General features: G+C 42.0%; 1 protein-coding gene across 2 annotated transcripts; it reads right to left on the bottom strand.

Moving 5' to 3' along the window:
* Nucleotides 1–21,508: 21,508 nt before the first annotated feature.
* On the bottom strand, nt 21,509–24,023 carry LOC127966754 (translation initiation factor IF-3, mitochondrial-like). Of its 2 annotated transcripts, none has more exons than XM_052567970.1 (4): nt 23,855–24,023; nt 22,835–23,283; nt 22,399–22,547; nt 21,509–21,745 (listed from the first exon to the last, which is right to left on the bottom strand). In XM_052567970.1, the coding sequence occupies exons 2-4, from the start codon at nt 23,280–23,282 to the stop codon at nt 21,527–21,529; spliced, it is 816 nt and encodes a 271-aa protein (XP_052423930.1). In that variant the 5' UTR covers nt 23,283; nt 23,855–24,023; the 3' UTR covers nt 21,509–21,526. The 2 variants fall into 2 exon arrangements, with proteins under 2 accessions (XP_052423930.1, XP_052423942.1); XM_052567982.1 differs by having other exon boundaries at nt 23,753–24,006.
* Between the last annotated feature and the right edge of the window lie 856 nt (nt 24,024–24,879).

Genomic DNA, 24,879 nt, shown 5'->3' with positions numbered 1-24,879 from the left:
CAGGTAAACTCGTTTCACCTACCGGCCACCTTGGCGAGTAAATAAAAATAGCATACTGTTTCACCCGGTCGGTGGACAAAAAAGTTCATTTCCATTCCCGGGGTGTGTACAACATGCAATGAAGTGTTCCGGTAATATCATCCGAAGCAGCTCCGTGGAGAAAGGCAGTGTAAACCAGGCTCGAAACGGCGGCGTTGTTTCCAGTACAGTGTTTGCAGCTGAAGTTAGTGCCGCTGGTGGAGTGATATATCTGTTGGTTATTTCCAGTACATTTTATAGTACGCTCTCATGATTTACAAGATCGCGTGAAGAGTTTCATTTGTTATCGTTCACAAGTTTCTGCATACTTTCATGTCTCTGTCAAACCCCTGTAAGTTCATTTTCCTCCAGCATTCTGCAACATTTTAGATTAAATGGACAGTTTGTGTTTTTCTTATTGTTTTTAATGGCATAATAAGCAAATTAAGAAACAGTATTATCGGTCACGTGTCTAATAACTTCTATCCGGGGGATGCATTTTATTTCCAGTCTTCAGGTACTTTTTCAGAAGTTAGCTCTGTTGCTAGTAAGTCAATCCTCTACATTGTGAGTAAATCACTCACATATGTGACTAAATCTTCCTTCTGGTTACTAAAGGATGTCTAATATTAGCCAATGGCTAATAAATTCTCAGATTTTACTCACCAGTGTGTTCCTGTTTAGCACAGATATTTTTACTTGCGAACACTCTGTGACTCTCCGTCAGATGATCTGTGCTTTTTTTTCCCTCAATGGATCTGCAACGGACCTGTATAATGTACTGTAAACTAGTGTTAAGGAGCACAAATCATCATCGCTTTCTCTCATACTCGCATAGAGAAAGAGAGAGAGAGCGAGAGGGGATTGATGTGCTACATTTAAACAATATTATTTATTGTATATTCCTGTCAAAATAGCGAGTTCCTATGGAAGACTTCAGCTTTTAAAAGAACTAAGAACAGCTGAGTTTTCCGGTAGTGGGTGGAGTTAATGCGCGAATGGCAATCTCAATGGCTGGCGCTCACCTATTATCGTCCATGTGTTTTGATTTTAGCAAATCAGTTCGAGTGAAGACACAAAACCTGATTAATATTCATGAATCCAGCAGCTCATTAATCCTTAGTAATCATTAGAGTGTTTTATAGTTTTTATTAGTAGGAATCGTATTATTATTATTATCCTATCAGTATTTTGTCCAAGATTTCTTATAGTGATACAGTGTTGAACAGGGGACTTTTCCCCACGTGTTCCCACAACCACAAAAAAAATAACAATAATACACTTACAGATACAGATACAAATACTGGTGAATCCTTTCCTTTGGAATTAAATACAACATTATTAATGCGTACAAAACTGTTTATAATGTTGTAAAAATGTTTCTGTACATTAAAAAAGTTCAGTGCAGTGGTTGGAGCTGAGAGAATGAGCTACTTCAGGCTGTTTCAAAACCTATAAACTGCCTAGATAGGCAGCATTTTTGAGCATCACTGTAAGAGAAAATGTCCCTATTTCACTGAGACTTTAAATTAAACTGCTTAAGTATTGTAGATCTTGTAGTATTAATTTTCACATGCAGTTACACATTGTCGGTTAAAAACAAGAAATTGGCTGGTAAAAACATTGTGTGGCTGGTAGATTTTGAAATCAACCAGCCACAGTGGCCGGTGGACAAAAAAGTTAATTTCCATCCCTGGTGTTTGCCCTTTGGCTTGAAAAGGCCTTAGACTTTCTATCACTGAAATAGAGAAAGCTACAGGCACACTGGGTTCCCGCTTGTTCTGTAAACATTTGTGAATCTTGCTGCTATTATAGCAGGGACCCGACCCATATCACTGAGAGCTGCTATCAGTTGTTTTTGGTTCACCTCCAGCAGCGTTGTGGCAGGGGTCAGAGAGCTCTCACAGGAGCAGGGCCCATGGGATTTAGTGGTTGGAGGCCCTGCCGTTTTTTTTGTTGATATCTGCGGGCTTGCGGCGAATGAGTGTGAGAGTTTAGTCCCAGCATACACCAATTCCTCTGCTGGAGGGAGGGATAATGTGTCCGGTAAGTGGGGCTGTGTCTCTGGTGTTTCCGGTGACTGTGATATGTTGTAATGGCTTCCCTTGCTGTTTTCCAGAAAGTCGTCCTTGGGTGCTGAGTCTTGTAGCTGTTTTGATACATCACAGTCTGTCTGTGAGGAGCTCTGTGGGCAGGGCTCAGCTGGCATGGTGTCCATCGTCTGTGCTTGTTGTGGCTGCATGGTGTTATCAGTGTCCTTGTGGGTTATGTCAACCACATGATGACTCAGACCTGGTGTGTGTGTGCTGAATGGAATGACACACTCTGCTGAAGGATGTCGGAGGGAAAAGTAGATATTGTCCTTAAACACTCTAGCACCAAGTTTGTTTGGGTGGAGGCCATCCGTTTTAAACAGTTGTCTATGACCCCAGGAAAGGCAAGGCAAGGCAGGTTTATTTATATAGCACATTTCGTACTCAATGTTATTCCAAGTGCTTTACATAAAAGAAAGTAAAATAATCATGAAGAATAATAACAAAAATAAAACAAGCAATTTTAAACTTTTAAAATTACTTAAACATTTAAAAACAGTTAGAAAATGATTTTACATAAAAATAATAATAAAATAAAACAGTGAAAATATAGTGCAATCAGTTCGGACGTTGCACAGTGCTCATTCAATAAATGCACAGCTAAAAAGATGCATTTTGAGTCTAGATTTAAATGTGACAAGTGTTTTAGCACTTCTGATCTCTTCTGGAAGCTGATTCCAACTGCTGGCAGCATAGTAACTAAAGGCGGACTCCCCTTGTTTTGTGTGAACCCTTGGTATTTCTAACTGACTTGATCCTAGTGATCTGAGTGCTCTGTTAGGTTTATATTCAGTGAACATATCTGCAATATATTTCGGTCCTAGGTCATTTAGTGACTTATATACGAGTAAAAGTATAAGATTGAAGTTGTCAATGAAATTCACTCCTTTTATATTACAAGATCTTTGTAGCCAGATGTTTAGCCCAAGCAACTGTGAAAACACATTTATTCTCCTTGCTGGGAGTGGTCCATTGATGAACGACTGAACTTTGAGTCTTTGAAGTGTTTCAAAGAGTTCACTGAAGTCCTTCTTAAGGAGCTCTGACTGCTCTTTCCGAATATCATTCTTCCCCACATGGATGATTATTCGATTTGCAGTCTTATGCTTCATCAGAATATTCTGAAGTTCCTCTTTCACATCAGAGACTGTTGCCTGAGGAAGGCAGCATGTTGTTGTAGTCCTGCTACTGATGTTTCTGATAATAGAGTCACCCACTATCAGAGTCCTGGGCTCGGCTGCACTCTGAGCTGAATGTCGCCGTCTGCTCGACCTTGAGCACCTGTTTTTAGCAATGTTAACTGATCCGATCCATGTTTAATCACATTTGGGGATTCCTCACCCGCATTCATTAATGCTTCAAATCTGTTCTCAAGATGTATAGGGGTTGTAGAAAACGTCTAAGGTTCCTTATGTAACCCTAGTTCCTCGAAGGAATGAGACACTGTGTCGATGACACTTTGGGGAACACATCCAGCATGATGTCTCTGAATAGTGTTTGTAATCAGTCCAATGGATGGGTGAGACGTCATAGGTGGTTGACGTCAGAAACCAGGAAGCATAAAATCACGAGCACCGAAGCCGGCAACCACCAACAAAGGATGAAGCAAGCGCCAGCCAAAGATGCTGGAAGTGTGGCACTGCGACGCAGCGTCTTTTTCCTTCGAGGAACAAGGGTTACATACTTAACCATAGACGTTCCCCTTCAGGAACTCGAGCTGCATCAATGACGCTTTGGGGAACGAGAAAACCCCTGCTGCCAGACTTTCAAATCTCTGCCTAGTGTGGAAGAGCACAGCTAAAGCGAGAGAAGGAGACAGGAGCCTGACAGTAATCGGGGACAACCCATCCAATGGCCAGCTTCAGAAGCAGTGAGTCTTGACCCTCAAGAGAGGGACGATCAGAGGACTCGAGGCTTAGGATAGCATCCTGATCACCGCTTAGCATACGCTTCTTCTCAGCCTCAGCGCACCATGGAGGAAACATGCAACCACAGGGTTTCTGCCCACTGACTGGCCACCGAGAGGGGCGTGGTAGGCCACCATGGCTGCCACATAGACCTTCAGGGTGGAGTGAGTCAACCCTGCTGAGAGCCTGGAGGAGCTGTGGTCTCTTCAGTCTTTCCAGAACTCCCAGGAGAAGAGCAATCGGGGAAAAAAGTACAAATGAAGCCTCGGCCAGTGGGGCTGGATGAGTCCGAGGAAGCCAGAAGGCACAGTGCAATGTCTCTCGAGTTGTAAACAGATCCACCCGAGTCTGGCCAACCTCTCCAACTTTGCTTCATCACCTTGGTGTGAAGCCACCATTCCCAGGGCCTAGGCAACTGCCTCAACAGGTTGTCTGTTCCCATATTAAGATGCCCAGGAATGTGGACTGTTCTCAGCGAGAGGAGTTCACACTTGGACCACACAAGGATCTGGTACCTATTTAGGCAAAAAGGTTGGGCAGGGACAGGTGTGTCCTGTGGAGGAAAAAAATATCTGCCGTTGTTGAATTTCCTATTCCTACCACCAAAAGAGAACTACGTAGATTTCTGGGGATGACCGGCTACTATAGAGGTTTTTGTAAAAACTTTGCCTCTGTAGTTTCCCCACTTACAGACCTTCTTAGTACCTCTAAGAAATTTGTTTGGACTCCAGAATGTGCTCATGCTTTTAATGCTGCCAAGGATATTTTGTGTAATGCACCAGTGTTGTCTGCTCCAAATTTTGCCCTCCCGTTTAAACTACAGGTGGATGCAAGCGCTGTTGGAGCTGGAGCAGTGCTTTTACAGGAGGACCGTGATGGAATTGACCACCCTGTGTGCTATTACTCAAAGAAGTTTTCAAAGTGCCAGCAGAGGTATAGCACTATTGAAAAGGAGGCATTGGCACTGTTACTAGCCTTGCAGCACTTTGAAGTGTACTTGGGAGATCACAGTAACCCAGTCATCGTTTACACTGACCATAACCCCCTGGTTTTCCTGTCCCAAATGGCTAATTCCAACCAGAGGTTGATGCGGTGGTCCTTGATGGTGCAGGGATACCATCTGGATATTCGCCATAAGAAAGGCTCAGAGAATGTTGTGGCCGATGCCCTGTCCAGGGTCCATTCAGTGGAAAAATAAGTGTACTAATGGGTTGGGGGGGTTGTTTACAAACTTTTTGTTAGTTTGAAATCTCGTGGTGGGGGTGTTACGTCCCAGGGCTTACTTAATTGGGACTGTCTCTTGTGTATGTGCCTTGTGTTCTTTTCTCTAGCCCTCTCAAGTGCTGACAAGGACTAACAGGTGAAGACCAATTAGTGGATGATTCTTCTGATGACTGCCCTATCCTGATTGGCCCACAAGAGGAAATGCTTGAAGATAAAAGACAGAGTTGCGATGTCTGAAGGGTGGGAATTTGGAGCGAGAGTACCTTCTGCTGATGTCACCAGAGTTTGTAGCTGATTTTGTTGTGATTAGAAGTTTGTTGATGAATTTCTAGTGGGAGGATTTATTCAGCCCAAACGTGAGTTATTTTCTTTTGTTGTTAGAACTAAGGTTTATTTTTGTTTTCCTTTGTTTTCATGGGAAGCTGTAGGGAGGTGGTTGCTATTTATTTTGATTATGCTTTTTCTCCTGTTTAAGATCAGTTAGGGAGTTAGGGTAATCTTTTGTATTTTGTTTTCTTTTTATTTTGTAGGTTAGTTAGGTTTGTTTTTGGGAGTTAGTAGGTTTTGTTTGTTATGTTGGCCTGGACCCCTCCTGAAGTTATATTTGCTTCCTTGTGTTTAATAATGTGGCGAGTGGGGCGGGGCCGAGAGGCGTGGGAACGAGGAGTGAGGCCAGGTGTAGTGATTGGAGATGAGCTACATCTGCGCCCCACCGCCGGTCTTGAGTCCTTCACGGTCGTCACTCCAGTTATATATCCTTCCATCTCCTACGTGGGACTCAAGACCGGCGGTGGGGCGCAGGTGTAGCTCATCTCCAATCACTACACCTGGCCTCACTCCTCGTTCCCACGCCTCTCGGCCCCGCCCCACTCGCCACACTCATCTCCAATCACTACACCTGGCCTCACTCCTCGTTCCCACTCCTCTCGGCCCCGCCCCACTCGCCACATATAAATTCTTGGATTCTTCATATATTCTGTTTTCACGTTACTTGCGTGGTTGTGTGAGTCAGTAGAAGGGAAAAACTCCCTCCATTTTTCCTCCATTTTCTTTATTACTCCCTCCCATCCCCTAGACTGGGGAGGTATAAATAGTTTGTATAAATGGCGTGACCGCAGAACTCCTAGGTGGTTGACCTAAGAGACCACTGCTGTGTTGTCGGTGTGCAGCAACACATGGTGACATCTTAGGTCTGGGAGAAAGTACAGTAGTGCTCAAAACACAGCCAGCATCCTCAGGGCAGATGATATGCCATGTTGGATGGTTGCCACTCCACAGACCGAGGACGGGGTGGCCACTCATGACCGCACCCCAGACGATGAGGGATGCATCCGTTGCTAGCATTAAGTGGTGACAAGGAGATCCCAGCACCGGGCCCTGAGACAAAAACCAAGGTTTTCACCACATGTCTAAGGCACGGCCGCATGACCTTTAGCATGCAAAGTGGGTTTCCCCTCGGGGAGAACCCCTTGGTTTTGAGCCACCACTGTAGGGGTCTCATGTACGGCAGGCCAATAGCATTCACAATGGACTCAGCTGCCATCAGACCCAGCAGTCTCTGAGACTGCTTGAAAGTGAGTGACCAGCCTTCTCTCACTCTCATGACTGCAGTGAGGATCGACTTGATCTGAGCAGGTGACATATGTGCCTGCATTGTGGTCGAATCCCACACCAAGCCCAGATAAGTGGTTCTCTGTACTGGAGAAAGCACACTTTTCTTGGCGTTAAGTCTTAACCCCAGTTCTTTCAATTGAGCGAGAACGACACCTCGATGCTGAACCGTCATCTGCTCTGATTGAGCTAATATCAACCAATCATCAATGTAGTTGAGTCGTGAAAGTGTGGGGTGAGAGTACAAGGCCAGAGGAATATCCGTATTGGTAGGCTTTTGCCCCAAAAAGCAAACCTCAAGGACCTTCCGATGAAGAAGGATGGAAATAAGTGCATCTTTCTGATAGATCGTGACACACCAGTCCTCAGACTTAGCCTGTGCAAGTGTGCTGAACTTCAGTCCCCTGACTGAGCGGTTCAAAAGCACAGATCTAAAAAAGGACACAACACCTCATCCTTCCTCGGAACAGTTAAGTACCGGCTGTAGGACCCAGACTTTGCAACCCGAGGAGGGACCACCTCGATGGCCTCCATCCTCAGGGAGAGTCTAAAGTGCATCAATTAAAGCAGCACATTAACGGTGATTAAACTGAACTGTTTTAATGCATTGGCCTTGTCACAAACACACACACACACACACACACACACATACTGTATGGCACATTGTGTATCTGTTATTCACATTTTTCTTAAAGTTTAAAAAACAACTTAAAAAAAAATAAAAAATAAAGTGCTATCGCCAGGCCCTGAGATCGGCTGAAAGGATTAAAAAACGGTATAACACAACTTGTTAACCTTAAAAAGCCTATTTTCAAAGTCCTTTAAGAGGACTTCTGAGGGATTGATTGAAGCAGGAATAGTGATTGAATCAGCCAGTTATTGTGATATATTCACATTGCCAGTTGCGAAGACATAAAATTAAAATAGTGTTTAGTGCATGTTATAAAGCTAATAACAATAATAGCTTAACAATCAAAAATATATGCATAAATAAATGTAGATAAAAATTTAGATTATTTTTTTTTTTATTAATAGAGGCCATATACTAAACGTATTGCATTATTCCACAGTACTGCATAGATAAGTATAACATTTGAGTACTGAATAAGTCAAATTCAAGTCTTCTTGATCTCACACACACCATTTCACCATTTGCCGCCATTTTCCTCACACCGGAATATAAACAACGGCTCGTTCAAGATCCCCCGGTGAAGAGGGTGGTGACGCGATGGTCTGACCAATCAGAAGCAACGGTACAGGCGGCTCTTGATGACGTAGACTGGGACATGTTTCGCGCAAGTTCATCTGACGTCAGCGAGTTCACGGATGTAGCGTTAAGTTTTGTAAACACGCTAGCCGAACAAGCTACGGATACAATAAATATAAGGACATTCTCAAATCAGAAACCATGGGTGGACAGATCAATCCGTGCAGCAGTAAACAAACGCACTGCTGCTTACAACGCCGGTCTTCTATCGGGAAACATGAGCGAGTACAAAGCATCGTGCTATGCTCTCCGGCGCGCAGTAAGAGCCACCAAACACAGACACAGGGAACGCATTGAGTCACATTTCCAGCTAAATGACTCCCGACGCATGTGGCAAGGACTAAGGACCATCTGTGACTTTGGAAATAAATCCTCTGCAGAGGCGAGAGCAGATCCGTCGCTGGCTGACGAGCTAAACACTTTCTACGGCCGCTTTGAAAGCAATCGAAGCAGTGCGAGTCTGCCGATCAGCGCGTCAGGAAGCAGCAGTCAGAGCAGCGATGATCATGCGATCACCGTGTCAGAGGACGAGGTTCGGAGGGCACTAAAGAGAGTGAATGTAAGGAAAGCAGCTGGACCTGATGGGATTTCTGGCCGTGTTCTGCGGTCCTGCGCTGATCAGCTCGCTGGTTTGTTTACATCCATTTTTAACGAGTCTCTTGCTACATCGGTGGTTCCCACCTCACTCAAAAAATCGGTCATCATCCCTGTGCCTAAAAACAAACTCTTGTCTGAATGACTATCGTCCAGTTGCCCTCACATCAATAGTCATGAAGGTCTTTGAGGGACTGGTTAAAAACGTCATCTGCTCCTCCATCCCGGATACTTTGGACCCTCTTCAGTTTGCTTATCGCCCAAACAGATCCACAGATGATGCCATCTCTCACATCCTGCACTCTTCTCTCACACACATCGACAGCAATAACAGGAACTATGTGAGGCTGCTATTTATTGACTATAGCTCAGCTTTTAATACTATAGTCCCCATAAAGCTAGCTTCCAAACTCATAGACCTCGGACTGAATTCTTCACTCTGCGACTGGATCCTTGATTTCCTCACCGGCAGACCTCAAGTGGTGAAACTAGGCCAGCACACCTCCAGCTCCATCACCCTGAACGTAGGAGCCCCACAGGGCTGTGTCCTGAGTCCCCTGCTCTACTCTCTTTACACACATGACTGCGTGTCTTCGCACAGCTCCACATCCATTATCAAATTTGCTGATGATACTGTGGTTCTGGGCCTCATTCACAACAATAATGAGACCGCATACTTGGATGAGATAGAGAAATTGACATCATGGTGCCAGGACAACTGTCTCTCTCTGAATGTGAGCAAAACTAAAGAACTGATTGTGGACTTCAGGAAGAGACAGCAGCAGCCCTACACTCCTCTTATGATCAGCGGGACCCCTGTGGAGAGGGTGAGCAGCTTCAAGTACCTTGGTGTAAACATCTCGGAGGACCTCACTTGGACTACTCACATTCAAACACAGGTTAATAAATCCAGGCAAAGACTGTACCATCTGCGACAGCTGAGGAAATTCAGGGTCTCACCAGCAATCCTGAAAACTTTCTATTCTGGGGCTATAGAAAGCGTATTGACTCAGTGTATCTCAGTGTGGTATGGGAACAGCTCCAGACAAGACTGCAAAGCCCTGCAGAGAGTTGTGCGCTTAGCTGAGCGCATTTCAGGGTCTGCTCTCCCCTCTCTGCAGGACATCTACCTCAAACGCTGCAGAAGTAGAGCTGCAAAAATCATCAAAGACTCCACCCACCCCAGTAATCATATTTTCACTTTGCTGCCATCTGGTAAGCGCTTCCGTAGCCTGATGGCAAAAACTGAGAGACTCAGGAGGAGTTTCTTCCCCCAGGCCATCAGGCTCTTAAACTCTAAACCAGCTTCTTAACATCCTCATGCCTCCACTTAATGTTCACTTTATCACTTTCACTTTATTCACTACCTCACATAGACACACTGACAGTGTCGCCCTGTTTTGCACATTTGCTTCTTGTACATTCCTGGGTATCTTAATATTTAAGACTACAGTAAAATGCATATATGCACATTGTACATCCCTGTACATCTTAATATTTAAGACTACAGTTTACACTCATGCACATTATTTTGCGTTCTATATTTAATTCTACAATATACATTTTTTATATTTTATTCTTATATTTTTATTGTTTACTTTTATTTCATTCTTACATAGCTTTATTTATGTATATTTTCATCTGTGTTGTTTTCTTTAATAATTGCACTGTCCATGGAGCGGACCTGACTCACATTTCACTACTGGTTATATATGCTATATATAATTTTGTATGTGACGAATAAAAATCTTGAATCTTGAATCTTGAATCTTGAATCACACAACCTGTTTACTGTGCAAGCACAACATTTTACTGTTTGCTTTTCGACTAGTACAACCCTCTTTCCTTAGGTCAAGTATGTAAACCTCTTTGCCACATGCACTCGAATATATTGTTACAGAATACCCGGGTGGCTGAGGAGTAATAGAAAGATATACGATATACTCTTCGTAATCATCGCGAAGAAGGAGGCAGGGACCGGCAGACAATCAAATCAAACTTTAATGATAAAATAAATACAAAACAGCGCGTCAGCCCCTCACGGACGACTGACGCGCACAAATAGAAAGCAAACACAAACTAAAACCTAGGCCTGGTCCTCTGTCGTCGCTCCGGTTTTATATCCCTCCATCTCCTCCATGGGACTCGAGACCGGTTGGCCGAGCAGGTGTCGCTCATTTCCAATCACTCTACCGGCCTCGCTCCCGTTCACACGTCTCTCGGCCCCGTCCCACTTGTCACACATAGTTTTATTGAAGGCACAAGCAGAGGAGCGGGTAGTGCAGGGTAGAGTGATGAATGGTAGTGATGAATGGATCCGTGATAGCTGGGTGAAGACGTCAGAGGAGGGAGGTGTACCACACACATGCACGATGGAGACTTGGATCTTCGGGGGATCGCTGGAGAGAGGTAAGTAGAGGTTAGAGTTAGTCCTTAGAGTTAGCATACAGGTAAGACCTTGTGTATTTATAGTGCTGATGTAATTGGGTCGTGATGAGGGTCAGGTGGAAGTGATTAGTATTCCGGTGAGGGCATGCACTGTGAGTGAGTGGAGGTGGAACCTGCCGTATTTCTAACAGTACCAGAACAGTACCCCCCTTCCCATGGCCCGCTCCTGAGGGCTGAGGACCCCGACGATGTGGTGGACGTCCTCTTCCCCTGGGAGCTGGTCAGTCAGGATGATTGGAGTGGAAGGTGTTAAGTAAGTTAGGATCCAGAATGTCATTGCGTGGGACCCATGAATGTTCCTCTGGACCATATCCTTCCCAGTCCACTAGATATTCAAGTTGTCCACCATGCCGCCGGGAGTCCAGGATGTCTTTAACTTCATAGGCTGCACCGTCTTCTAGGAGGAGTGGGGGGGGGGGGGGGTATTCGGTTTCACCAGGTTCTGTGGAAGGAGAATAAGAGGGATGGCGAGGTTTCAGGAGAGACACATAAAAAGTGGGGTGAATCCGGTACTCAGGAGGTAATTGCAGTTTATAAGTGACCGGATTGATCTGCTGAAGGATGGTGAATGGGCCAATGAATCTGGGACTTAGCTTGCGGCAGGGCAGGTGCTGGCGGATGTCCCGGGTGGACAGCCAGACCTTCTGACCAGGTTGGTAAGTTGGGGCCTTGGATTGGCGAAGGTTGGCTGTCTTTCTGCGTCTGCGTAAGGCCTGCTGGAGTTGGTGGTGTGCCGTGTCCCAGACCCTCTCGCTCTCCCCCGGAACCAGTAGTCGATGGCGGGGACATCCGAGGGTTCACCTGACCAGGGGAATAGTGGAGGTTAGTAGCCGAGTACGCACTGGAATGGAGTGAGTCCAGTGGTAGGTTGTCGAAGGGAGTTTTGTGCGTACTCGGTCCACCCTAGGAACTGGTTCCAGGAGTTCTGGTGGCCGTGACAGGAGGTACGGAGGAAGCGTCCAATCTCCTTGACCTTCTTCTCCGTCTGCCCATTAGACTGGGGATGGTATACGGAGGACAGGCTGATGGCCACACCTAGGAGTGAATGGAAAGCCTTCCATACCCGGGAGATAAACTGAGGACCTCTGTCCGAGATGATGTCCTCTGGGATGCCGGAGTACCTGAAGACATGATTAAATAATAACTCAGCCATTTCCATGGCCGTGGGCAGACCTTTCAGGGGGAGAAGACGACTTCATCAAGACGACGATGATTTAGAAAATGTATCCACTATGACAAGAATGCAGGTATTATTATCTGAAGGAGGAAGATCAGAAATGAAATCCACCCCTAGGTGTTTCCATGGGCGTTTGGGGACGGGCAGAGGATGGAGCTTGCCTGATGGAAGATGGCGTGGGCTCTTGGATATGGCGCAGTCTTTACATCCGTTCACGTACCTTCTGACATCCGAGGCCATGTTGGGCCACCAGAAGCATTCTTTAAGCAACGAGAGGGTTTCATTGACCCCCTGGGTGACCTGTGCCAAGAGATGTGTGAGTGGAATGAATGAGTGGAGTGTGCCGTGTCCTGGGAATGTACTGATGTCCCGGTGGGCAACCCGGCAGGGTGTTTGTAGCAGGATCGGTTGGAGGAAGGGTCTCTGCATACCATGTAATGGGGCAGATGATGACCTTTTCAGGGAGAATGGTTTCGGGTTATTTCGAGATTCTCTTCGGGGATGTGACAACAGGACAGGACATCAGCCTTCACGTTCTTTACCTCTTGGCGATAAGACTTGGTAAAGTGGAAGCGGGTGAAGAATAGTGCCCAGCGGGCTTTTTCTCGGGTTTAACCTCTTGGCAACTCGAAGATACTCCTAATTTTTGTGATCCGTGAGAACCAGAAAGGGGTGTTTGGCTCCCTCCAATGCCAAATGCCAATGCCTCCATTCTTCCAGGGCCAACTTGATGGCCAACAGCTCCCGGTTGCCAATGTCATAGTTTACCTCCGCTGGGTTGAGCTTCCGGGAGAAGAAGGCACATGGGTGGATGCGACTGGGATTCCGCTGCGGCTGAGACAGGACCGCTCCTACTCCTGTGGTTGAGGCGTTGACTTCCATGACGAAGGGTCAGTCGGGGTCAGGATGGATCAGGAGTGGAGTGGTCGTAAAGGGCTCTTTGAGGGTGTTGAAGGCCTCTGTGACAGCAGGAGTCCAAGAGAGTGATTTTGGTTTGTTTCGGAGGAGACTAGTGAGAGGGCTGGTGATGGTACTGTAATTTTGGATAAACCGTCTATAGAAATTGGCAAAGCCAAGGAATCGTTGTAGTTCTTTGATGGTGGTAGGAGTGGGCCAATTTCTAATGGCATTAACCTTCCCCTCATCCATCCGGATCCCACTGCTGCTGATGTTGTACCCAAGGAACTGCACTGAGGGCTGATGGAAAGAGCATTTCTCGGCCTTGAGGTAGAGCTGAAAGGTCCTCAGGCGTTGCAGGACCTCCGCAACGTGGCCTCGATGTTCCGCTAGGCTCCGGGAGTATATGAGGATGCCATCAATGTAGACGAGGACGAACTTATGGAGGAACTCCCGGAGCACCTCGTGAATAAAATCCTGGAAGACGGAGGGGGTGTTAACAAGTCCATACAGCAATACACAATACTCATAGTGGCCAGTAGGGGTTATGCAGGCAGTTTTCCACTCGTCCCCCTTTCGTATCTGAATAAGATTATAGGCGCTGCGGAGGTCCAACTTGGTGAAGAAAGTGGCATCACGGAGATGTTCCAAGGCAGCTGGGATGAGGGGAAGTGGGTATCTGAATTTGACGGTTATGTTGTTGATAGCCCGATAATCGATACAGGGACTCAAGCCTCCGTCCTTCTTTTCCACAAAGAAGAAGCTCGAAGCAGCATGATGTAATTGTTAGATGGACAAATGTAACCCTGGGCCAGTGCCTCCTTGATGTATTCCTCCATGGCCTTCTCCTCGGGAATGGATAGGGGGTAGATCGTTCCTTTAGGCACTGGATCACCCGGCAGCAGATCAATGGCACAGTCCCACGGTGGTATTGGAGGCAGCATGGAAGCCCATTTGGGCCAGAAGATGTCACTGAAGGGGGGCGTAGCAGGTAGGGATGGAAATTGATTGGTTTTCCACTGGGCTCTCTCTTGAGGTAGAATAAACTGGAAGAGGTGCAGGAGAAGGTTTGGCTGGGACAGGACAAACGGAGATGCAGCTCTTGAAACAGGCATCGCCCCACTTCAGGACTTCTACCGTTTTCCAGGAGATGACAGGATTGTGCTGTTCCAACCATGGGCGCCGTAGAATGACATCAGCGGTGGATTCCTCCAGAACCAGCAGATGGATTTCCTCGTGGTGGAGTAGTCCGGTTTGGAGGGAAATGGGACCCACACTATGACGTACACATCTTTTACTCAACGGCCTGCCGGTAATTGTGTGGACTTGCCAGGCTGACAGCTTTGCCGTGGTAATGAGTTTGAGTTGATGGCAGAGGGTGCCAAAAATGAAGTTGCCGGCTGACCCAGAATCGAGGAGGGTGGAAACTGGAAGAGAGATGTCAGCGGCAGTAAGTGTCACAACAATGATATGGTTTCATTTGGTATTTTGAAGGGAGGATGGCACTCACCATGGGACGAGGAGGACGGACGGGGCATACAGTGATGATATGCCCCGGGGCTGCACAGTAGAGGCATAGATTCTGGGCCAGCCGTCTTTGTCTTTCAGCTGCGAGGGTCGATATGAGTCCACTAGCATGGGTTCGTTGGCTGGTTGCCGGGTCGGCAGAGTGGTGAGGTGGAATACACCTGGCCCTGGTGCTATTCTAAGCACGACTGCATACGGGTGGCGAAGCGGATGGAAAGCTGGATGAACCATTCAAGTCCGATGGTGTCCTCGTATGCAGCGAGATGCAACCGCACTCGAGGTTCCAATCCCTGACAGTAGGTAGTCAGTTAAGCCTGTTCGTTCCATCCACTGGAGGCCGCTAGAGTCCTAAACTGAAGGGCATGTTTATTGACAGACATTTTTCCCTGTTTGAGATTATACAGCTTCTCACCAATTGACGAGTCCCAAGCTGGTCTGCCAAAAACGTATCGGAAATGGTCAATGAAGCTGGAATAAGACTGGATAACTGGGTTATTTTGAGTCCATATAGAATCTGCCCACAGTAGTGATTTCCCTTGCAGTTGAGAAATTACGAATTCTACCTTGGATCTCTCGGTGGGGTATAAGTGCGGATGCATCTCCAGGACCAGCGAGGATTGTAGGAGGAGTCTAGTCCTGTAGGCTACACAATCATGGAAGACTGCTGACTTGACAGTTGTCCAAAAGACAACCATCCACACCTTTGCACAAGGAGGGCAAGAAACAAAAGAGGCTGGCTGTTCACAGAGCTCTGTGTACAAGCACATTAATAGAGAGCTGAAGGGAAGGAAAAAAGTCTACATGCAGCAGGGATAACCGCACCCTGGAGAGGATTGTGAAACAAAACCCATTCAAAAATGTGGGAGAGATTTACAAAGAGTGGATTGCAGCTGGAGTCAGTGCTTCAAGAACCTCTATGCACAGACGTATGCAAGACGTGTTTCAGCTGTCGGATTCCTTTTGTCAAGCCACTCTTGAACAACAGACAGTGTCAGAAGCATCTCGCTTCAAAAAGGACTGGACTGCTGCTGAGTGGTCAAAAGTTCTGTTCTTTGATGAAAGTAAATTTAGCATTTCCTTTGGATATCAAAGGAAATGTCCCAGAGTCTGGAGAAAGAGAGGAGAGGCACACAATCCACATTGCTTGAGGTCCAGTGTAAAGTTTCCACAGTCAGTGGTCCACTGTGTTTTCTAAGGTCCAAGCTCAACACAGCCGTATACCAGGAAGTTTTAGAACACTTCATGCTTCCTCATGCAGATTTCATTTTCCAACAGGACTTGGCACCTGCACACAGTGCCAGCTTCCAATACAGGTTTAAGGATCATGGTATCCCTGTTCTTAATTGGCCAGCAAACCTGCCTGACCTTAAGAAAATCTATGGGGTATTGTGAAGAGGAAGATGTGATATGCCACATCCAAGAATAAAGAAGAGCTAAAGGCCACTATCAGAGCAACCTGGGCTCTCATAACCTGAGCAGTGCCACAGACTGATCGACTCCATGCCTAGCCACATTACTACAGTAATTCAGGCATAAGGAGTCCCAACTAAGTATTAACATGCACTTACTTTTCATTTTCATACTTTTTAGTTGGCCAATATTTCTAAAAATCCTTTCTTTGTATTGGTCTTAAGTTATATAAAAGTTTTCTGAGATACTGAATTTGGGATTTTCCTTAGTTTTCAGTTATAATCATCATTAAAATAAATCAGTCTGTGTGTAATGAATGAATATAATATACAAGTTTCACTTTTTGAATGGAATTACTGAAATACATCAACTTTTTTTGATTGGTTTACTCAAGTATATATTTGTTTAGATACATCCGTTTCTTCAAGAATATATTGGTTTGTGTATACAAATATATTGGTTTATTCAAGTATATATTAGTTTATTTACAATCAGTTTCCCTTATGTATTGGTTAGTATATATTGGTTTATTCAAGTATATACTTGTTTAGTTACATCGGTTCCCTCAACAATGTATTGGAATAGCATATTGGTGTAAACTACAACACACACATCTCACTAATTCAGAGAAATAAGTATTCTTGGTGACAGCAATGCATAGTGCAACATCTTACACAAACTCATTAAATGGTCATTAACAGTCCTTAAATGGTCACCAGTGGAGTCTGAATGTCATCTAGTAAAAAAGTTTGGCGCACAAAAAAATCTTACTGATTTTTTCTTTTCTTTATATATATATATATATATATATATATATATATATATATATATATATATATATATATATATATATATTTTATTTATTTATTTATTTATTTTTTTTGAGATATCAACCTAAAATTTGTCACAGAACTTGTTCAGTTGTTTAGCTTTGATTTTCTTTAGTTAGAAAGTAAGTGTTACGTTTCAGAGTTGCAAAATATACATTTTATAAAAAACTTTAAAAAATTTAAAAAAAATTCATAATCTTTTACTATTGCAACAATCTGTGAAGCGTTCCCTTTAAAAAGATACCATCCTTAAGTCTGTGCTCTGAAATAATCAAGATTTTTTAACAGTTAAGTTGGAAAAGTATTTTCAAGTCTATGCTCAAAAAATGGGATAGACAACTTTTTATTTGCACAAAATTTGAAAATAAAACGTTTTTAAACTAAGCAAGACACTGTAACTACAGGACTACAGTTGAAGAGCTCTGATATTCAACACAAAAGTGTTTTGGGTTTGTATAGTCATCTTCAGTTCTCTCTTCACAGCAGGTCAGTCAGTGTACCATTTGAGTAAATGAATTACTTCGGGATATTGGTTTGTTTGAACTCAGAGGGAGTGTCAGCCACATTAAAAAAGTTAACATCTTAAGTCATTTGTGGATTAATGCGTATTGGAGATGCAAACTGTTTAAAATGATTCAGTTTCAATTTGGTGAACTACAAATGATTAGTTCGCGAACCGGATATCACAAACTTCTTTGTTTTGAATTCTCACAAAAAACACAAAAGAGAAGACGATGCTGAATGACAGCAACAGAGTCGTAGTTTTTGCTATTTTTGGACCAAAATGTATTTTCGATGCTTCAAAAAATTCTAACTGACCCTCTGATGTCACATAGACTACTTTGATTATGTTTTTCTTACTTTTCTGGACCGTGCACACAGTATCAATTTGCAATTGGTGCGTGCAGTATATAAAAAAAAGCGGAGCGTCACGAGCCTATGGTGACAAAGCCTGCCAGAGCCCACCAGAATGGGCAGAGCCATCTGGCTATTTAAACAGGCGTTCATCCCACAGAATTCTCAGGTTACTTCAACTGATGCAACGACGCTAGCAATGCTGTATTCATTCCCGTACCTCAGGGAACCAAGTTTATGTTAGTGACCAATTACATTCCCTGTCAATTCTACACTTGTACTGCATCTGCTTAAGACGCTATGGGAAGACAGTACAATCACGCCCTGCTAATGTAGAAGAACGACTATAAGTATCATAACTTCTGTAAGTAAGCAATGCCCATAGAGAAGTTAATAACAACCCAAGGGCTGAGCTCCTTGAGGTCAGACCCGGCCTGGTTAATCGTTTCTAGAGTATTATTGCAACTTCGGCACCCAAGGGGTTGAGAGCTAACATGTGAACTAATGCTAGAGAGCTTGAGTGCGATATCCGTAGGGGCCCAGGAAGGGGACTTTATCCGCATCTTGATTTCTGTTACCATAAGCCATAAATGGCGCTTGAGCATCACACCACCATTAACCCTTTTGAGTCGATTAATGCATATACGAGTCATTTTCTCCTGATAACCCCGAAAATAACTTAAATTACACTTTCAGTTTTGATAGTACAGATACGAGCAATACATCAATAGAATCTGTAAAAGGTCTACTTCTTTGTGCATTTATAAAATAAAGATAACAAACAAGGTGTGTTGTCTGCAGCCTTTGTCTGCAGTGATCTTCATTTACAAACACATCATTAAAATGAACTGTAACTCAGTGAATATCAACAGGGAACTTTCTTTGCAGTCCTGACAAGGTTTCTAACCTTAATATCTTTAGGCTCAACTGCTCCAATATTTGCTTGTTGAACTCAGAATGTCCTTTTAAGTTGATACACAAAGGCCATTTCCAAGTTAAGCTCATTCATATTCATTGGTATTTCAACCATATCTACCTGCATATCTACCTAATTAAACTAAAGAATAACATGTATTTCAACAAACCAATGTATAAATGTACAAACTTCAACAAACCAATGTATCTAATCCAATATATAATTGAAGAAAACAATATGTTCTAACTAATATATACTTGAGCCAACCAATGTATTTGCCGAAAACAATACATAAAAACTGGAATATAATTGAATAAACCAATATATACTAACCAATACATAGTTGAGGAAACCGATGTATCTAAATAATATATACTTGAATAAACCAAAAAATCCTAACCAATACTTGAAGAAACCAATATACATAGAGGAAACCGATGTATCTAAGCCAGTATATAATAAATTGAAAAAATATCTAAACGTGAGTAAACCAATGTATCTAAAACAATATACAGTTGAACAAACCAATGTATACCTTAGCGAACCATTGTATCTAATCACTTTTAAAGACTTTTAAATTAAATGTTTCCTCCTGGTGGAATGACCTCCCCAACTCAAGTGTTCCTGTAGCTCAATTGATAGAGCATTGTGCTATCAAGCACAAGGTTGGGGGTTTGATTCCCCAGGAACACATGATAGGTAAAAATTGATAGCCTGGATGCACTGTAAGTCGCTTTGGATAAAAGCATCTGCTAAATGCATAAATTTAATTTAAATTTAATTTAACTCAATCCGAGCAGCTGAGTCCTTAGCCATTTTCAAGAATCAGTTTAAAACACCTCTTACATCTTTATTTGACCCTCTAAGTTTAGCACTCACTATTTTAATTCTAACTACCTTTCTAATCTTTTTGTATTCTATCTATTTTCTTTTTATTTATTATAGAATTACAAACAAGTCCTCTAAACACTAGCTTGCGCTATTCTTTTTCTATTATATAGGTTTTCTTTTTATTTATTATATTATTTAAAAGCCCTTGTTATGTGTACTACATTTAAGCTAACTGAGACTTGTTATAGCACTTATATATCATAGAAAACAGTGGAATACAACACAAAACCATACTGACTGAAACAACAATATATTCGCAAGGCCTAAAAACACAATGCCAAAAATAATAGCGGAAACATGCAAGTGATAGTTCTGTGGTACATCCTAATTATTGAGCCCTGGCATGTATTTATCATTCAGTACCATGGTGTAATGTATTAAGGGCTGTAGGTACGTTATATATGTGATTTTTGTTGTTGTTGTTGTCGTCTTCATATTTCTAAAAATGTTTTTCGAGTGCACATTTGAATGAAAAAAAAAAAAAAAAAACCCGGCTGAAAAGCCATGAGTGTACACACACACCTAGCTGCTACCATTATTGTAAGACTTTTTACACTCTTTCATCCTGTCTCTTTATTTTGTTCTGTTGTTCATAAAGGAATGGTTCAGTTGTTCATTCCAAACCTGTATGCCTTTTTTTTCTGTAAAAATCAAGATTACTTTTGGAAGAAAACTGGTTACTCTTTTTCTATGTAATGCAAATGATGTATTTTATTTTATTTTATTAATCCTCTGCTTTTGTACCATTTATAGCACATTGTTATTTTTCTAGTCATTTACATATAGCAGCTAATAAATTGATAAATAGTTTTGAAAAATATAGTCTCCTGCTCGCATACAATAGCTTTGTGAGACTGATGATTTTTTTTTTCTGTCTCATTAAGTCATTAGATGCGTATCACTTTATGTGAAAAGCCTATTGTCATAACTTTGCAGACTATTCTTGCACTGTGAAGGGCTACACATTTGTAGGATAGAACTGGATGGAGATGTAATCCACAAAAAATAATAATAATAATAAATAAATAAAACAAAATAGCCTAACTTTACAGAAAGATAGAAAATATTACTATTGTAATTGTTTTGTGTTCCATCCAAGGATTTTATTTGGTGCATAAATTCTATAATTCAACTGTTATGAAAAACTAGTTTGGACTAGGTTTTGTTGAGAAAAAAAAGGCTTTAATGCAAATGGATGTGGTGTCACAACAGAATTACAGTCTATAGTCATGTTCAAGGGAGCATTACACCATACACAGTGAAATGGCTTAGCGAAATCTATTACAATAGTATATAATAGTACTACTTATTGATCAGCTGAATCAGAAGTCGATGAAATATCAAACAATTGGTGTTTAAAGAATTTTCAATTTGAAAATAACAGACCTTATTGTCTCTTTTAGCTGAAACCCTGGCCAAAACGCTCCCTGGCATCCTGTCTGAGTGGCAACAAACCAAAAAACAAACATCAAACAAAAACTTCAAATTCATGTGTATCTTCGTTGCCACAAAAGTAGCCAATCAGAAACTACTATGAATCCTCAATTAATTGGTCAGTTTCATTCTTTCAGCTCTGAAAGTTGTAAAATTCCAAAACCAGACTTCCCAGAAACCTCCCATAGTTCTGAGCCCATTAAATCAGAGAGCATTGTCAGCCATACAAAAACAATGTATTCTGAACTTAATGACCCTGCAAATCCAGTGGTTCACCTTTTAGAACCGCGGTTAGGGTAGAGTCCAGTGGTCTAGACTCTTGAGTCATATTACGGTGAACCCAAGTAACTTTCTAAAGCAAAATTTCCAAAGCAAAAGTTTTTGGAGTCTGAATTAATACACTTCTGTATTGAAATTGCATAGTTTTTTATTGTTGTTTGAAGTCATTTGAGTTATGAAGAGATGCTGGGGTCTCTGAGTCATGTTTTAAATTCTTGTTCGAAGTCTCTGCTCTTTTCTGCAATTCTTTAGCAGAAGCAAGCCGAAGGACACACATGGCAGCACGACCACCACGAACCACCGAAGGTTTTGATACAAAGCCAACAGGCACTGATATCCTCTCCACCATCTGTGTTAAGACTTTGTCCTGTTTAAAAGGAAAACAAAAAACAAAACTAAAATTATGCAATCATAAAACATATTACTATGGCATAAATCATTGTATTGGAACAAACATTAATACACACAATGATTCTCAAAATTATTTATTTTCCTCAGTTAGCTCATAATCCAGAATGGTAGTTTCACTGGTAAAAGGATGATTTACACAGCCTCACAGATAGCTTACATTTTTTGTATGGATTTTTGTATGTATATAAATGCTATGAAATTAAGAGCTGTATATATTGGCTGGTAATACACAGCATAGAAGGTAGAAAGTCACTTTCCAGAATCTTAACATTCTCTGTTCTTCTGCAGTGGAATAAACTGCCAAAACTGGCCATTGTTGTGGGATCTTATAAATTGCTCACACTGCTCTTTATTTGTTAGTTTCGCTGGTAAACTTGTCCCATAGACTTCCACCATATGCATATTTATGTAAAGAAAAGTTATTACTATATTGCAGTGTCAGAGACAAGATATTTGTCATTAGTCTTGTTATGGTTCTGGGACATTCCTTCAACTAAAGACTTTCTTTGTGCACAGTGAAACACTATTCATTTTAAACAACAAACTTAGCTGATGGACAACTGAAAAATAGACTGAATTACTAAACAAATGCATATTCTGTTTCCATACCAGTGGTGTGCCACCGTCAGTTCTTGCTCTGATGGTGAGTCTGACGTGGTTGTTTTTTTCCAGCCAACTGACAACTTGCCGCAGTTTAGTGTCCAAGTCATGAAGGGATATATCGGAGGAAAAAATGAGCTCCTTTGATTGGACAGGCCCTGCAGATGCAATAAAAAGTTTCTTCAATGAAGCACAATAAGGAGCTAGAGAATCATACACTTGCAAGACAAAATAACTAACCCCAAAATGACTTAAGAGTTGTAAATAATGTAAGAATGTACATTTTTGGCTCAACTATCACTTAAAGTGATAAAGTAAGTATATTTTTTAAAATATTGGAGAATTGTTGGATATTGGAGTCTGATTCTCACTGTAGTATGACTGCAATATTGCAGCTTTGATTATATATTCAGCTTTTTTTTTTTTTTTTTGGACTGAAACGCACCTTTCTTGGCTTTCTGTGTGTCTCGAAGTTTCATCTGCTCTTCATGGATCTGTTTCCCTTTCATCAGTCTGTATAATGGAGGATCACAATCATCATTTATGGCAACAAGCCGCAGCCCTGTTTCGTCCATCAGTCGTATCACATCAGCACGGTGCATTGTACCCAATTCCTCTCCATCCTCACCCAATAACTGTATATGACGCTGGCCAATCTTCCTACCCACGCTGGCAAAAGTGACTCGTGCTCTCGGGTCCGACTTTTTAGTTTCCTTCTGGAAATCGGACACACTGGTGCTCCCGCCCTCAGTGTCTGTGGAGAAGTGGCAAGAACATGCTGGCCTGAGGGTTGATGGGCTCCTTGCCAGACGTGAGGCAACCAGGCTGACGGGTCGAAGAGGACAGGGGCTTAGTGCCTGACTCAAAACAAACCTCAGGAATCCCAGAGACATCCTAGAAGAAAGTGTCATGAACATTACAAAGAAGGGTCTTTCATTTTTTTAGTCCACCTCAGATTATAATGTCAGTGTACACTACTGGTCAAAAGTTAAAAATAATTCAGTTTTATTTATTTTTTTATGTTCTTGAAAGTCATCTCTCCTGGTCAGCAAGGTTGTGAAATATTAGGCTACTGTTTTCTATTTGAATATATTTTTTTTTAAATGTAAATAAATTATTTTAATGCAAAGCTGAATTTACTCCAGTCTTCAGTATCACACGATTCTTTACATTACATGAATATTAAGAACATATATTACAATTGAGAATGCAGACATAAGAAACGTATTACAAAAACATATTAAAAGAACTTTGTAAAAATGCTTTTGACCAGTAATGTTAACAACTGAAAAGCGCAAAGAATTGGTGAAACCAAACAGACACTTATTCAAAATGCACCATATACAAATCATAAAATACTTACTCAAAACCATTTACTCCATTATTAAAGTTTTTGATAGAGTAACGTTATAGTCCTTTGATTTTCACTAACAAACACAAAACTGACCGAAGCGGAGTTACTTACACTAGAGTCGTACGGAACCGACGTCAAGGACGAAGAAAATGATATCAGTCAGGTAATTTCAAGACAAATAATCTGGGTCATAAACATAAAATTTGACCTCGGAATAAATAAATAAAACTAGACTTCGCTGACTGACAAAACGTATCTTGGCGCACACGTGTGACATCACGCCAACGCGCCGTTCCATCTTCTTCTTTGGTGTTTGCGGCAGCTGGCATCCAATTTGTTGCATTACTGCCATCTACTGTACTAAATTCCCTTTACTGTCCAGACAGTTTCTTTTTAAAAAACCTAATAAACATTTCCTGCACTTCTGTTTCTCTACAAATTCTAAAATACTTGAACGCGCCGCTGCAGTGTAATTTAAAATGTTATGTAATTTTCTGAGATTTGTAGATGTCTTTTGGAAAGAAGTACAACGTTGCTTAATATAAAAAGTTATTTATCGGTATGTTTTGAATAGCCTATTTAACATGCAGCGTGAAAAAAAAAGTATAATACTATAGGCTATTACATTTTTACCAGTAGGAAAAATCTGTATAAAATATGCTATTATATAAAAGACTAGAATTGTTTGTAGAAGGGATATTTTGCGCATGTTATTAGACGTTTGTGTAACAACAACATTAAATTGCCTAGTTCATTTTAATTTGGGAATGCATTTAATAACCCAAGAGCTCTTAATAGCATATCATTGCGTAAAAAGATTGAGCTCTCGTGGGTCAGCTTCTGTGCGCTCGTCTGTGCTTAACTCGAGTTGACACAATTTGACCCGGACCACAACGCTCATTGGTCCTCTTTATACCTTTATACTGCTCTCTTGACACTTTTTTTTCAAAGGCTCCATTGAATTAAAAAAAATAAATAAATAAATAACTACGACACGATCAACTTTATAATAAAAGTAACTCTTTTATATTTTGTGCTAGTTTTGTTCTTTTCTTGCAAAACATAACTTTTAAAAAAATATGCTAAATGGAGCAATATTTTGTTTCTGATCCATGTTTGTAAATTAATAAATTGTT

The sequence above is a fragment of the Carassius gibelio genome, chromosome A4, assembly GCF_023724105.1.
Source record: "Carassius gibelio isolate Cgi1373 ecotype wild population from Czech Republic chromosome A4, carGib1.2-hapl.c, whole genome shotgun sequence".
NCBI lineage: Eukaryota > Metazoa > Chordata > Actinopteri > Cypriniformes > Cyprinidae > Carassius > Carassius gibelio.
The sequence above is the reverse complement of the archived record's forward strand: the minus strand, read 5'-3'. Positions and strand labels throughout refer to the sequence as shown.